Raw genomic sequence first — 17,578 nt, 5'->3', positions numbered from 1 at the left:
AGCAGAATAAGTGTTAGATTTTCAAAAAAAAATGATATCAAATGAAAGAAAATTACCTAAGGTTTCAATATAAAGAAATATTATTTTGATTAGTTAATATTTGAAAAAGTTATGGCAGTTTTAAGTACAAAAAACATCGTTATAAAAGGTGATTTTTATCGCAAATATTACATTTTTTTTATAATTTCGACAGCCATTTGCACATAGAAGATAAGGTGTCGGGACAAATTTTTTTTTTTCATTTTATAGTACATAAAAAAAGCTTTAATTTGATATATGTTTAAAGGACGCAGTATTTCCGGAACATTTTCAAAAGTTCAGTTGAAAAAGTTCTATTTTTTATACAATGTTTCAAAGTTTGAACCCCCCCTATATAAGGGGAAATTGTCTAATTTTAATAAAAAGTATGTCAAATGGAAGATGTACTTATAATGTATTTAGAAAAAAAAAAATTGTGCTGATACATGCATTTTTCGAAAAGTTATAGCATTTTTAAGTTGAAAATTAAAAATCGAAAATCGAAAATTTTAACACAAAAATAGTGTTTTTTTAACTACGGCAACCGTTTACATGCAGAAGATAAAGTGTCGGGACAAATTTTTTTTTTTCATTTTATAGTACATAAAATAAGCTTTAATTTGATATATGTTTAAAGGACGCAGTATTTCCGGAACATTTTCAAAAATTAAGTTGAAAAAATTAATTTTTGTAAAAAAGTTGCCATTTTAAATCCCCCCCACTGAGCAGGTTAAGTGATAGATTTTCAAAAAAATGATATCAAATGAAAGGTAAATATCTAAGGTTTTAGTATAAAAAAAAATTNTTTAAATCCCCCCCCATGAGCAGGTTAAGTGTTAAATTTTCAAAAAAATTATATCAAATGAAAGGAAAATATCTAAGGTTTTAGTTTAAAAAAAAATTATGTTGATTTGTTGATTTTTGAAAAAGTTATGGAAGTTTTAAGAAAAAAAAGTGAAAAAAATGACAAAATTTGTCGATTTTTAAATTTGTAATTTTTTTGGATATTTCCCCCATTTGCGGGGAACGAGGGAAAATTTTAAAATTTTTAAGGGTAATGTCTTCAACTAGATACAATTTGTGATCTTTTGACGTATTGTTAAAAGAAATCGGTCCAGTGAGAGCTGAGAAAAAGTAGTGACAGACAAAAAAAAAAAAAAAAAATGAACACATCATGGTAAAATTAATACCTTCTCAGCTTCGCATCGAAGCTAAAATGATAGAAGATTACAATGTCATCAGTTAAATACCATGATTACTGACTTTATTTCTGTTGAGCTACTTTTGAAATAGTTTTTTGAATGATTTCAGTAGCTTTGAATGACTTCAAAAAACAAAAATCTTAGTGAGATGATTGTACAGCATTAATTAGTGTTTTTATATTAAAGAACCCAATGCTTAACATATGTAGTTACAAATAATATTTTATAAAAAACTAAGAAGATATATTTTCAAGGAATATGTTGTACTGGGTTATATCCACTTGTTGTTATGAAAATAAGAGTATTTTCAATCATTTTTTGCTTCAACTCATTTAAGTTTAGTTTAATCGAACAAAAATACTTTTGTAAAGAAATATAATTAGGATGTAGTACAATTTTTTTCACTCGTTTTCGATGAAATCTGGCAGAACTATGGGCGTCGTACAACATCATCTTTTCTTTTTACATTGACTTCCGGTGAGCATGATAAGTTGGGAACGGCTTATATGAAATTGGAAATAATTTAAAAAGATTTTGATAAGAAAATTCAAAACGGACTTAGTGAACGAAGGAATCACCAATCCTTTGATTTCCATAAAAGTTGTGCATGTTTTTTTCCAAAAAATGGATTTTTAAGCTATGAAAAATTCAGATATTCCTCCACAAAAAATACTTAATTAAGTCTGAATTCAATTCCCTGCGTTTACAAAGTAGCTATTAAAGTAATTATGTATGATCGCGTGAAATTTATAACCGATCGGATTAACGGTCTTCAAGAAAATGTGCTCACCGTAACAGCACATTTCAAAAAACATTTCGAGATAATCGAGTTTAAAATTACGGGTATAAGTTTAACGTAGCGATCATGAATTACGTAAAACTTACATAGATTCATCAATTTTGGGACCATCTTTGGGATCATTGTGTCTTCTGAATCTTTCTCAGCCTCTAGTACTTTGTCTTGATGTTGCTTTCGAGCTAGTCTCCCCTCTTTGGTCGCTTCTGAAGTGCGGGAGATCGGAAATCGACACACGTTTCTCCTCTTCTTTTGCGACATATTTATGGATGTTGGAGCTGCAGGGTATTCCTAGTGTTTCAAAAATCTTCAATATTGCAGAATTACACTCATTAAAGATGAATGCAAAAGTGTGAGCTGCAATTTCGACCCGATAAAGACCTCCGGGAAGATATTTAGGGCTAATTTTCCAAATTAGCTGATTGTATCTCTAATTGTTATTTTGTGTAAATCTGCCGACACATCTTTCAAGTAGTTCCATTTTCAAGAGATCTTCTTAAATACCTTTAAATACAATTTCCGGAAAAGTAACTATGAACAAACCCAATTAAATTTTCTTTTTTGACTTGTCAGACAACTCTGCAAGAGCTTTTTGCCACTCACATCATGAGTCCTTTCCAGATGGGTGTTTGTCTTGTTTTTGTCAGTTGAGCTGTAATGGTAATACATGGTCCAAATACTGTTAGCCATTTTTTCAGCCGAATCAGAATTACGACGGATCGCTAAACCATAGTAAACATTTAATTTGTCAACCATTTTATCAGTCAACTTTCCTTTACCTCCTAGACCTTTGTGTTTCTTTTTAAACTCTCGTAAGCGAGTGCCCATTCTTTTTTTTTTTAACTTCCAGTCCGTCATACAGCACTAATTTCCTGATGGCAGTGTACGTTTTCGAATCCCCATCTCCAATATAATTAACGTATTATACACAATGCAAATTACCAGAATATTCAAATATTTCAATCATAGCGTCTACTTTTATTTTACCAAACGATCCTGAATAATTTGCTGTGCACGCAGGTTCATGAGCTACTCTTCGAACTCTGCTATTCCTTTCTTATTTTAAATCCCTATTTGACACAATTTACAGTAAACACTCTTCACCACTTAATAAACAATCTTGCAAGTATAATAATCGATTAGAGAAGCAACCCCGTATAATGATGTAAATGTAAAACGTTGTTTTCATGTACCATCTCCAGATAATGTGAGATATTTTTATTACGTCCATCAGTCTTCGCGATCTCTTCACAAACAGTAAGTTTCATAAATTCATCAAACACATGTTTCACAGAAGTAAAAATTTGTTTCAATAAAATTTCAAAGGTAGTTTGGAATAATAAAGGTGGCATATCCATTAGCCCACAAAATCTTGCACATCCTGCTGCTCCTAAACCAAGCGGTTTCATTGTAAATATGAAGCACCTATTTATTTCGTATGAATAGTGAATGGTTGAGCATGAACTTTACAATTTACATATTGCGAAAAAGTTGCAAAAACCTAAACAAATCATAATAAAAATTATAGCCAAGCCGTAGCCCACAAATGAGTATTCACCCATGGCTTGATTGCTAGGCGAAAAGTTTAATTTAAGCAGACATAAAAATTTTAATCGCACAAAAACAAATGACATGTAATTGACTGAAGACAGAGATATTCGATAACAGAACAAAAAAAATTTGAATTAAACGGCCAGACCACTCGACGGCATCGACATATACTGAATAGGTGGCACGATGGCCTGGAATTCTAAGTGTATTTATATGTGCAGTCTACTTTCCTGTAGTAATACGTATGTCACCATGTCAAAGTTTTAAACCTAGTTGGCGGTACAATGATTTTGTGGAATAGGATCACGTATATGTGATACTATCACGAGTATACTTTAAATTTTTTCATAAAAAGATATTTCCAAGTGACAAAAACAATTCTTTAAATAAGACGAAAGAAGCTTTGTTTTAATGAATAAATTGTGAAATTTACTATTTTAAGAATATTTTATTTGTTATCGATAAAACAAACGCCCTATATACAGGATGTTTAATTATTTTCTGATATCTAATAACTTTTGATACAGCGAAATTTTTGCGTTTTTTAAATAATTATTACTTTTTGATCTACATTAAAAATATATTCTATACAGAATTCCTATTTATGACTAAGTATAGAAAGAGTCAATATCATATACTTTACGAGATCATTTGGTCAATTAAAATTGTTTAGGGTAATTTTTTATGGTATTAATATTGATAAGTTTCGTAAGAAATGTGGCATAAATTCTTCTAGCAACAAATCATTAATCTAATTATTATAGCTAGCAAAATGTTTGGGAACCTTTAATTAGTCTTATCAATTCTTAAAATATGATATATATGATACAATACAATATTTTATATTATAACTAAATTCAAAAACTAGTGAAAATAACTAATGAACTAAAAAATTCAAATAATAGAGTAAATAAAATAATTGTATAATTTGTGTAACATTTTCGTATTTTAGAATGTAAAATATGTAATACATATTTAAGTGAAGATGTAACTGAAGTTAAGTGTTGCAATACAGAGTTACACCAGAAATGTTTAAATTGTCGTTTAACTTTTTCGATTATGTGTCCTGAATGTAAAGGAGATTTAATATCGGGTGAGTATTTTATAATTATATTCAAATTTAGTGTATGCACTTTAATATATAACTACTTTAATTTCGATGTGTAAACGAAAAGCTCTTGATTTTATTATGATTTTTTTATATCGCTTAACAGAAATACTTTCCTTCCTACTGTACCAATTAAGGTGTGTAATTTTAAAATACTGAAACAATAATACTTTTAACGGTGTTAAAATTGTATAAGGTTTTCAAAGCCGTGGAGTATTGAGACCGAGTTGGTACGGTAGACAAAATGGAAAAATAATAAATTTTATAATTATTTATTTTAATAATAAAGTTGCTATCTATTATATTTAAATATATATTTACACCTAAAAATTATTTCACAACTTAAATGAGTTAATATTTAATAATATAAAAGATCAAATTTGACCCTATGAACTATATATGTTAGTATAGTTCATAGGTACACAACTTTTCCAAAAAGCTTAGATAAACAAGGTAAGAGCAATATTGGCCTATAATATGTTACCTGCCCTGGTTTGGGAAACATTATGACTTAAGCTTTTTTCCAAAGTTTTAAAACGTATTCAGTTTATCTACCTTATCTTTAGATGAAGGGGGGAAATCAGGCATTTATAAAATACAATGTGTGAAAGTTGTAATAAATGTTACGTAGGACAAACAAAAAGAAATATAGGGGTTATGTTTAAAGAGCACTTAAGAAATATTAAAAATCAAGAAGTTGAGAAATCTCCAGTGGCTGAACATTTATTGATACATAATCACTCTATTAAAACCATAAAACTAATTAAAAACGTAAATAATTACAAAGAACTTAATATCAGAGAAGCAATAGAAATGTTTAAAAATAAAAACAATTTAATTAATTGGGATCTTGACCCTCTGAAAAATTCATCATTAAACTTGTGTAAACGGGCAAAATGTGATAATATTACTTAGTGATGACGTCACTGGGTGATAAGGTCACTAGGGTTATATAAGGGAGTTTTTTCTAGTCGGGGTGTCAGTATGTGTTTAGCGTTGATAATGGTAACATTTTTTCCGAAATACATATCCGCAACTTTTCATTAATTTTTTGTGGCTTTGAGTTTAATATTTTTAATATTTTTTAGTTTTTTAAATTAATAATATTTTTAATATAGTTTTAATTTTACTTGATTAATTAGCCACAAGTGATCAATTTTTATTATTTAGTAAATCAAAGTTTCAATGACGATTTATTTACTTTGGAAGAAAAAATAGTTAATAAATTGACTTGGTATTTAATATATTTAATATATCACCTTTATTAAATTTAAGAAAATTAAATTCTACTCATATTCCCAATAAAATGTATATAAAAGTCGAAGAAGTATCTTTTAATTTATGTGCTGAGTTAGAACCTATTTCTAAATTTGCAAAAAGCTCTAAAAATGTTCAAACTTCTAATTTATCGGAATATGATGAATTTATTAACAAATTGAAAGAAAATATAATTGTTTTATTTAAAAGAAGATAAAGTAAAGATTATAAGTTTATTACCCAATTCATGGTCACAAGATAAAATCTGTAGAGAGTAGGATCTGCCTTGGTAAAAAAGATTATATTAATATTAAAATAAATGGTTCAAGTGTGCAATATCAAAAAGGTTATTACTTAGCAATTTAAATAAATTATATGTGATATTTAAATTAGCGAATCCAAATTTGAAAATTGATAGATCTAAATTTTGTGCACTTAAACCTTAGTAATGTTAGTGGCTGGATCTTCGGTCACACATAATGTATGTGTTTGTGTTTATCGTCAAAATGTAAAGCTTATGGTTTAAGGAGCTGGATTAAAAGCAGGTGTTAAATACTATCTAAATTATTTAGTTTGTAGTATTGAAAAGTATAATTTTATGATGGGAAAATGCGTTATTTGTATGAAGGGACAGTAAAAAAAAATTTTTTTTGATGAATTAGATGATGGTGAACTAACATTTTATCTGTAGACAATTTTATTGATTTATTAAGTGAAAAATTGTGTACTTCAAAGGAAAAAGTCTTAAAAAAAATTATCTACTACAGATTGCATAGTTCTAGCCGATTTTTTAGAGAATTATAGATTTGTTATACAGGATGAAATACAAAGTTATTATTGAGTTAATAAATAGGCTACCCTCCAACATTTCATATATTACTACAAAGATCATGATAAAATTGAATGTAAATGCTTACGTATTATAAGTGACGACTTATAACGTAATATGATGGCAGTTTACGCGTTTCAAAAATATTTGATAGATGAATTATAGAACAATATGTCCTTTGACCAAAAAAAATTATATATTTTAGTAACGATGCGGCATAAAAATTTTAAACTATCAAAGAGAAGATGTTGGAATTGATGCTGAGTGGAATTTTATTGCATTCTGTCACGGAAAAAATGCAAATTATGGTGTTGGTGGCACAGCAAAAAGACAAGTTACTAATCATAGTTTACAGAGTATACGTGAAAATCAAATATTAACTCCAGAAATAATGCACAATTTTGAAATTACATAGAACAGTCTTCTTTTTTTCTAAAGGTTAAGCCTTGTCATGACTATATCCTGGGGAAATTAAGTGCAGTGGTTTCCCGTTGCCTTCTGCACTGGGAACATCCGTTCACCTATGGCGGTATGCGCGGCTTAAAACTAGAGTTTTGTCAACAACTAGTGTGATCATCGCGCCACACCAACTACACCATAGAACATTACCTTTGAAAAAAAAAAATTGATAAAGTGTTATAAAACATAATCTTCCGCTCAATATCAAGTTATGAAATATTCAGAATAAAATGTATATATTCTATGAAATTGTACGTTATTGAACTTTTATATTATAAATACTTAAATATTTAAATTATATAATTATTTATAAATTTTCATTTAACATCAAAATAAAAATTTTTTAAATATACAATTAGAAAATAAAATTTAAGCATTAAGTTTTTGCAATAATTTACAACATCTTCTTCTTCTTCCTCGTCTTAATCCCAACTACTTGGGATCAGCCACCCTTATCCTAAACTTCCATTTGACACGATCTCCCATATCATATACGCTCACATTAGCTGTCCTCATTTCGCATTCAATAGCATCCCTCCATCTCTTTTTTGGTCTTCCTCTACCTATTCTTCCTTCAACATTCATTTCTATAACTGTTCTTACAGCTTCCGATTGTTCTCTTCTCATAAAATGACAAACCATCTAAGTCTATTTCCTCTCATCTTGTGCACGATAGACGCTTCACCTATACTCCCTCTTATATGCTCATATTTTATTCTCTCTTATCGCTTTATCTAGTGCTCAGCGTCAAAAATAATGAGCTGTTGACATCGCCGTGTCAAAAAAATGTTCATTCATGCAATTCTACACGATAAAAAAATAAATATAACAAAAAATTGTTAACGGTCCACCTTCGAATTTGTGATGTTACAGGTTCATGCATTTAAAAAATTCGACTTTAATCTAGTTGAATCAAACATATCCGAAATTCAAAAAAATCCTCAATTTAAGAAATTTATAAAAAAACCTCAAAATTACAATAACGTAAAGATGGCATTTTCCACATTTTTTTTCTGAATTTTAAAATTGCTATAACTTTTTTTTTTTTTAATATTAATCATAATGAAATTTTAATAAAATGTAAAAGAAACCTTATTTTCATTTAAACAAATAATTTAACAACTATTAATTATTTGATTTAAATTTTATTTTATTTTTAAAAAGTATTCCTACTCTTTAGAGTATTCATGCACTCAAAAAGTATTCACAAATTAAAAATATTATCATCCATTTGTTAAAAATAAATTTTTATTATTTGAAGTATTTTATATTTTTGAGTTATTGATGTATGACTAATAATAAATGCTGTATTTATTTTTAATATTTAATACCTCAATTAAAGAATTTGTTTTGCATTTTTTCAGATTATGACAGTAAGTTGCTAATTTTGTTTTATTTACTATGTTGTTAAAAATACTTACATTTTATAAGTAACCAGTATTTTAAAGTTACATATAATGTTCATTAACATCAGATTGATTTGTCTTCTTCCGTTCAATCATTTCAGCTTTCCAGTCCCTGACTATATTAAAACTTTTTAAGAGAAAAAAAATACTTTTATTTAGGCCTTGGATCTACCATTTTGTGGGAGTAGTACAGTTAAAAATAGAGATCTCTCTAAAGAACTTTACCACTCTTTGCTTAGAATTAATAGTTAACCCAAAATAAGAGATTAGTAACCAATATTATCACAACTATTTTAATCGTGATATAGGTTTCATCCTTTTTAAAGATTTTACTCCTGTGGCTCATGCCCATGATAAATGTTGTAAAGCGCTAAAGCAATTGTCAAATTTTTTCTCTTAAAACCCTTTACTGCTCCCTTGTATGTCCTATCCTTGAATATGGAAGTGATTTTTGAGATCTATTATCTGTTGTCTCTAATTCTACGATTAAGCGTGTATAAAGAAAATTTTTGTGTTTATGTTCTTCAAGATTTAATGTTCATGTCCCCTACAATAATTATGCTCCTGTCATTTTGGAACATGGTATCACAATTTTAGTTTATCATAGACACATTAATAATATTAGTTTGCTATCTGGCTTTCATTTTGCCAACGTAGTTTCACCTACATTATTATCCGCCATTAATTTAAAAACGCCACTAAAAATTTTTCATTCCTATATATCTTTCTTTATTCTTCACTGCTCAATATTGCGATTGCTTAATTCTCCTATATAATACAAAATTACTGCCAATTTTATCGAGATGAACTTAAAAAGTTATGAGTAGCATAATACAAGATTATAATTTAAAATTAAATTTTTATTTTCCTAAAAAGTAATTGGAATCGATAAATCATTTTTTAGAAAAGAATCAAAAAATGAATATTTACTTTGGAAATTATTTTTTGTGAAAGTGATGTTATGTATGTTAGGGATTTTAGTGAAGATTTTGGTAGTATATTCTTAAGTATTCGCACTTGTTGCTAAAAATACCAGAGGCCACTACCCCGTCAACTAATGACACAACACATTAATAGCTCCATGTTGGGTTCGATGGGAATCCTCCCAGTACTGACAATAGTTATTAATATATTTACTCACTTATTTTGCATTACACAATGTAAACTACTCTAAAAATTTTGCACAAAATGAATATTTAAGACTAAAAGAATATGATTTTAAAATCTATTAGATGATAACAATATTCGTTTAAATATATATATTTTTAAGAATCACTCGTTTGCTCTATATGTAAACGAATAAAAAAAGTCAATGGAGACAGTTGTGTACTTTTGAAATGTTGTAATATCTATGCATGTAAGGATTGTATCAGCTTTAAAATGAAAGCCAGATGTTTGTGTGGAAAAGACTTAGTGGAAGGTATTTTTACTTATTTTATTTTTTAGTATGTAATAATTGGTACGTCAGTATCAATCAAATTTATTCAGACGGATTAAGTATTTTAAAGATCATAAGCGTTTGATTTAGATATACCTAATTTATTTCCATAATATGTAATATTATGTAAAAAAGAATAATATAATATTTTACTTTTTTCATTACAAAGAATTTTTTTTTTAAATTAATGAAAGTTGATCAGCACGGACAATAATTATTAATATAGTTTATTATCTTATTTTGCGATTTACATTGTATAATATTCTAAAAGTTTTAAACATAATAAATATACGACATTAAAGAAATATGATTTTAAAATCTATTCGATAACAAAAATTTTTTTTAGCAAATGTCGTTTGCATGAATTGTAAATACATAAGACAAGGTGATAATGGGAATTTGTTAAGAATGAAATGTTGTAAAAAAAAATTGTGTGAATTTTGTCTCATTAATGACAGGAAAACTAGTTCTTGTTCTTGCGGAGAAGACTTAATGAAAGGTACTTAATACTTATTTTACTTTTTTATCGCAATTAAGCTTAGGGATTTGCGTCTAACGTCGCAATATAACTCACACCATCACGTTGTAAATCAGCCTGAAGTTAATCAAGAGCTGTTTCACAACGTAGTGTACCCTCCTCCCGTTAGCCGGATCGCACAGTGGGAACCTTGTGGGAGGGTTGGCAAAATAACTCACAAACAAATAAAACACTTAAAGCAAATTTGTAAGACGCTGGTTTAGGCCAGCTGGCGCTCAGGTGGATGACCATGCTTCGGTGGCGGACTCGCCTTTCGGAGGAAACGACAAAATGCGAGTGTACCAGGTCCCTCATAGAACCCAATCGGCTAGACAGGTGGATGGACCGGACTCACGGTGAAATGACTTATCGTCTCAACCAAGTGATGTTCGGCCACGGCTACTTTAACTTGCACCGTATTCGTAAAGAAGCCACGCCGACGTGCGACCACTGTTCAGATTGCCTGGGAAAGGCTGATAGTGCTCTACACACCCTCTTTCGATGCGAGGCGTGGACCCAGGAGCGGAACTCTTTGGAATCCCGATTAGGGTTCACGTTCCGAGTCGGGTCCATGATGGACCTGATGTTGGTTAGCCGGGAAGCGTGGTTGCTCGTCCAGGCGTTCGCTGAATCCGTCTTGAAAAAGAAGGAGGAAGCGGAACTTCTGAGACTGAGGCAGCCATGCCACCTGGCACAAGAGGACCTGAGGTGCTGTTTTAGGGCGGTACCTCAGGTTCTTGATTTTTGTCTTGTGAGTTATTTTTCCAACCCTCCCTAACGGTTCCCACTCTGGGATCCGGTTAATGGGAGGGAGCTAACCACGTTGCGAATCAGCTCTTGATTAATTTGGGGATGATTCACAACGTGGTGGTGTGAGTTATAGAGACGGCGTGGGCCGCCCTGAAGTAATGCCTCACGGCAGTTCCAGATTGACCAACAATATTGCAGGTCAAATAAAAAAAGGAAAATAAAATCTTTTTCAAGAGGAATGCCTGGACGAGCCTCTGCGCCTCCCGCTCCCCAACATCAGGTCCACCATAGACCTGACTCGAAATACAGACCCAAGTTAGGACTCCATGGAATCCCACTATTGGGCCCACGCCTCGCACCGGATAAATGTGTTCAGAGCGTTGCCTGCCTCTCCCCGGCGATCCGAACAGTGGTCGCACGTCGGTATGTGTCCAGTCGATCGGGTTCTAGGTACGTCGAAACTTTTCGGATCGCCGACCGTCTCTGCACCCTGAGCGGGGCTTCTCGGTTTTCATACGAATACTATGGAGTATATGCCCAAACCGGAGACCCGTACAAGAGGACCGAGTGTACGACGCTGACTGAAAGTCTGCTCCGTATTTTCTTCGGCTCTCCCAGATTGGACATGAGTCCCGCCAGGCTTAGTCCACTACCTCCTGCTGGTGGACTAAGCAGCAGGTGACTGAAGTGAGCGTGCAGTTCACTCGGCATCCAGCCTCCTCAGACGATGAACCTTCCGCCACCCTCAGCGTGTCCTCCGCGTAGTAGATGACGCGCACTTGCGGTGGTAGCGGAACGTGGAACATCGCATCGTAAGGGATATCCCACTTCCCTCGATCCGTGTATATATAGGGAAATTCACAAAAAAATTACAATTTTTAAAATAAGTAAATTTTGACATTTTTTTTACTTAGAACTTCCATAACTTTTTCAAAAATTAACGAATCAAAGTAATTTTTTTTTTATAGAAACCTAAGGTATTTCTCTTTTATTTGATATCAGTTTTATTTAATTTAATGAAGTCCCCTTAATTTAACTTAACTACGAACTCTTTTTCTTGTGTATTCAATCTTCAATGGACTCATGTATTTTGTATTTGTTTCTCTTCCAAAAATAATTTTCCATTAATTTATAAGGTACAGGAAACACGGTTTTATCTAAGGTTATCCTATTTCATTGTAGTTATGTGACAACTTGTAATGAAGTTTTGGTGAACATCAACAAATCAGCAGACATCAATTACAACTTTAATTAATTGTCTACAACTATCTTCATATTTATTTAATATTATTATGGCATGGTTCATTATAAAAAATATTTTTTTTCCTTATTATTTAATTAATAATTATGAATAATAATTTCTTATTGTTTTTCAAAAAATATTAAATTGACATCAACTTTCAATTTTCCATTTTTTTTTTTAATCCTACTGACAATACATTTTCTCGTCCAGTAGATTGGTGACCCTCGTTTTTCTATATTTTAGAGCGCCGTTAAAAGTTACAAAATTTATCTGTTGTGGCCAATTAATTCGATTTTTTTAAATATATTTGTAATATATTCAAGTAATTTAAATTTAATCACTTTATAATAAAATTTTAACACAATAACTTTAGCTATCCATCGGAATAAATGATAAGCCCCTGGATGGTGAAATCTGATTTCGTTCGTTGGTGTACCTCTACAAAAATTGAGACTTATTCTTAGAACTTTTTATATACTTCTCTAGGAAGATCATTAATAAGAATTTCAAAATAATATTGAACAATTTCATCTACAGTGTCTTTTAAATTTGAATTAAATCAAACACTTCGTTGAACTAAGTTAGATAGTAATTTTGAAATCCGATTAAAAACAAAAAATTTTTAATTTATTTTTCTTGTATAGTTATTGGAATATTTATGATTATCTACAACTTATGCTACTAAATATTATTTATAGTCTATATTTAAAATTGTAAAATAATTGTCATAAAAAATGCAACTTAATATCTCTCACTTTCAGGGATGGATTTTGCGCATTGCACATTACATACGTAATTCAACAGTCATTTATTTCTTTTTTATGTATACAATTCAATAAGTTAAGAACGATACAGTATTATTCATTTAAATTTAATATTAAATTCTAATATAATGAATATTAATCTAATTTTCATTTTATACATACAGGTAGGTAACATCAATTAATGGGTTAAAATAATCTTGGGTACTTTTGAAGTCCTCATCATCAAAACCTTGAAAAGAAAATAATATTTAATAATTCTTGGTACAATTTTATAACGTATTCTTTACATAGAGTTTTTCGTTAGGAATAGCTTGTTTTGTATAGTTCACTTAATATATTCTAAAACTATTTGACACATTATTTAGCAGAGTATTTGAAAAAAGTAAGGTTTTGCATGAATCGATACTAATAAAGCTTGTTATCCCTGAGTTAGAGCTGTTGAATTACTTTCTGTTTTAAATTTTTATTCCGTTAAATCGCTCTAAAATGTTTGATAATTTTTAGGTGCTGTATGGCATTAAATCTTTTGATAATTCCCACTTTAGTTTCACATAATTTACAAAATAAAACAATTCCAGTGGATAATAAAACATTATTAAATCCATTAATGTAACTTTCAAATGGTCTGCTTATTGATTGTGATATTTTAGGCACTTTTCACTAATCCAACAACGCACGGTAGAAAGTCGTTGGTTACTACATGATAGTTCAATTGCCTATGATGTAGGTCCTAAAATTTAGAGAAATATATTAAAAGGTTATCAACGAGTTAATCGAGAAGTAAACCAGAGATCAATATGTATGATACATGTCTAACCGTTTGGTCAAATTATATAAATAGTAATATTTTGACAATTTATTTCGTAAAAAAAAAAATCGACATTTTTAAATTTAATTCAGGTAAAAGCACTGAAATATTGAAAATTTCTAATGAATATTTTATTAATAAAGATTAAATAACTGAAAATTATGCAAAATAAAAGTTGGAAATTTGATTGAGCATTACATTAAATTTAGCTATATTTCACTTGCTACTCTTTTTTCTACACAAAAAATGTATTTGCTACAAGTCCTTAAGCCTAATTATAAGCAATTGATATAGATCATCCTAATTAATTACCAAAATATGCTAATAATTTATATATAATACAAGTAATATTATTATTATCATTATATTATAATTAAATGAGATATGAGGACGGCTGATGGGAGTATATATGATGTGGGTGATCGTGTCAAGTGAAAGTTTATGTAAAGGGTGGCCAACCTCAAGTTGTTGGAATTAAAGCGAGAAAGAAAAAGATGATGATAATCATTATATTATAATATTGTACCCCTTTTGCTTATGAAGAATTTTTTTTTTTTAATTTTTGAGAGTTGATCGCCCATTTTAAGTTTAATTATGTGATCATTGTACTAAAAGTAAGTCTGACTAATATTTTAAAATTCGAAACTAAATTTGATAAGATTTTGTTACAGTATACATATACTTAGTATACATGGTTTGTACAAACTAAATACGTAATATTATTATGAATAACTTAACTGAAGAATACGTTCTAATACAAATCTTCTTCTTCTTCCTCGTCTTAACCCCAACTACTTGGGATCAGCCACCCTTATCCTAAACTTCTATTTGACACGATCTCCCATATCATATACGCTCACATTAGCTGTCCTCATTTCGCATTCAATAGCATCCCTCCATCTCTTTTTTGGTCTTCCTCTACCTATTCTTCCTTCAACATTCATTTCTATAACTGTTCTTATAGCTTCCGATTGTTCTCTTCTCATAAAATGACAAACCATCTAAGTCTATTTCCTCTCATCTTATGCACGATAGACGCTTCACCTATACTCCCTCTTATATGCTCGTTCCTTATTCTATCTTTTCTAGTCACTCAACTCATCCATCTAAGGATTCTTATCTCTGCTACACTCATTCTCTGCTCTACTTTCTTATCAACCACCCAACACTCTGAACCATACACTATAGCTGGCCTTATTACAGTCTTGTAGAATTTACCTTTCAGCCTCATTGGAATTCTCTTATCACATAAGACACCAAACGCTTCTCTCCACTTCAACCACCCGCACTTAATTCTGTGTCTTACATGCTCGTTAATACCACCACTATTTTGCACAACTGACCCTTAATACTTAAAACTCTCAACTTCTCCAATCACGTCCTCACCTATTGTCACTGAACTCCTCATTTCACCTACTTCGTGTTCTCCTTTGTCAAACTCGTACTTTTTTACTTCTACTTATTCTTAAACCCTTTTCATCAAGAGCTCATCTCCACACCTCTAGCCTTTGATTATTTTCCTCCCTATTTTCTCCTATTAACACTATATCGTCAGCAAACAACATGCACCACGACACTTCTCCTTGTATTTCTCTAGTAATTTCATCTATCACTATAGAGAATAAATAAGGGCTTAAAACAGAACCTGGTTCACTCCTAGTCTTACCCGAAAACCTTCTGATACTCCTGTCACACTTTTTACCCTAGTACAAGTGCCATCATACATATCCTTTATTATATTAATGTACCTTTTCGAGACTCCTTTTCTCATTAATGCAATACGTTCTAATACAAATATTTCACCAAATTAAACAAGTCAAATATATAAGTAAATTAAATATAAAAATGTTATCAAAGTTTAAAAATATATGTAGAAGTAATAGATCTTACTAAAAATTTATTGATGAATGGTATTTTGAAAACTAGAATTTTTATTTCACTCCAGTAAAATTAAATGTAAACATTAGTGATCACGAATTTAATATACACATTTTTGATTTTAATAATTCAATAATAATAATATTGTTTTCAATTTGTGCACATGTGATAAGCTGTAATAGATGATTATTTTTATTCCTTATTAATCAGTCCCTCATTAAGGAATAACTAGGCATTACTGATAAAACCGAATAGTAGTAATCTAATTAAAAAGTTTTTGCAGTGACTAAATTTAGAATTTTCTTTGAAATAAAAATAATATTTTTATGAGTTGTATTATAATTATAATAAAAAATGTCTTTTAAAGGTTTGATATTGCTCTTTAGGTATTCCTTTTGAAAACGTCCGAAAATGTTCGGAATGTAAAACAAATGCTGGAATGTATTGTATTTCCTATGGTAGTCCGCAAATATTATGTGAAGATTGCTTTACAGCCATAAAAGTTAATTATCATGGCAGATATCGCTATTGCAAAAAACGGGAACCGAAAAATGCATCAAATTGCTAATCAAACATAACACAATAAAAAATAACTCACTGTTTGAAATGTTCTAGATATTTTGATTTATTAAATATTTATATTACCTATAATTTTGTTAATTAAATATTATAATTATTCAATTTTATGTTAGCTCAAAAGTAATTATTAATTTTTATAAAGTGCAATTATAAAATTAAATTACTGAACTTGAATAAAACAAAACACTTTTGGCATATCAATGTTTAATATATAAATTGACTGTTGAATTTCCCTTAATCGCCCATTAGGCAAAACCCGAATTTTCTTATCATTAACCGTATAGGTTAAAAAATAAAACATCTGATGATTTTTAAGAAAAATAATAAGTTAATGTCATTATTAAATTTTTAATTAAAGGCTTGAAGTAATTAGGGATTTGAGTGCTATTTTAAACAAAGTTGAGTTTTTAAAATTACAAGAATATTTTATGTTATTACAAATAGTAACATGATAAAATTTGAATGAAAAATTTGCTGTTATAGTGAACACTATATTCACCATGACAGGAACAGTGCATTTTTTTGATTACACAGTCAGATATAACATACGCGCCCTAATTAACAAAACAAAATATTAAATGTATCATTACCATATGAAATACGTTAATAAATATTAAGAGTTTCAAATTTTATCAAGTTACAATTTTTAATAATATAGAATATTATATTAGTAATATTAAAAAAATATACAGAGTGGCCCACCACTCACTGACAACTTAAATAACTTTTGATCCAGTTAATATTTTTAGTTGATTTTTTTTTAAATAATAGTTAGACGTTAGGTCTATAGCTATATCTCAATAATTAATTTTTTTACATTTTATTAAAAATATTAATTATTTTTAAATTTTAAATAAAATGTAAAAAAAAAATCTAAGATAGCTATTTTGTAAAGTAGAATTTAAGAAAAATCTTAGTAAAAAAATATCTTATTAATATTCAGTAGTAAATATTCTGTAGCGTTTTGAAGTTTGT

General features: G+C 29.6%; 1 protein-coding gene across 1 annotated transcript; it reads left to right on the top strand.

The window, feature by feature from the left end:
- The first annotated feature begins 1,537 nt into the window (after positions 1–1,537).
- LOC126898853 (uncharacterized) lies at positions 1,538–16,791 on the top strand. Its single transcript, XM_050673258.1, has 5 exons — positions 1,538–1,556; positions 4,520–4,660; positions 9,897–10,046; positions 10,411–10,563; positions 16,411–16,791. The coding sequence occupies exons 2-5, from the start codon at positions 4,627–4,629 to the stop codon at positions 16,590–16,592; spliced, it is 519 nt and encodes a 172-aa protein (XP_050529215.1). The 5' UTR covers positions 1,538–1,556; positions 4,520–4,626; the 3' UTR covers positions 16,593–16,791.
- Positions 16,792–17,578: the final 787 nt, after the last annotated feature.

The sequence above is a fragment of the Daktulosphaira vitifoliae genome, unplaced genomic scaffold (assembly GCF_025091365.1).
Source record: "Daktulosphaira vitifoliae isolate Bord-2020 unplaced genomic scaffold, ASM2509136v1 Scaffold_2, whole genome shotgun sequence".
NCBI classification, from domain to species: Eukaryota; Metazoa; Arthropoda; class Insecta; order Hemiptera; family Phylloxeridae; genus Daktulosphaira; species Daktulosphaira vitifoliae.
This window is presented reverse-complemented; position numbering and strand designations above follow the sequence as displayed.

Coding starts and splice junctions, on each gene's coding strand:
- LOC126898853 (XM_050673258.1), top strand. CDS start 4,627: ATGTGTCCTGAATGTAAAGGAGATTTAATATCGG. Junction 4,661..9,896: donor TAAAGGAGATTTAATATCGG/GTGAGTATTTTA, acceptor TATATTTTTAAG/AATCACTCGTTTGCTCTATA. Junction 10,047..10,410: donor TGGAAAAGACTTAGTGGAAG/GTATTTTTACTT, acceptor AATTTTTTTTAG/CAAATGTCGTTTGCATGAAT.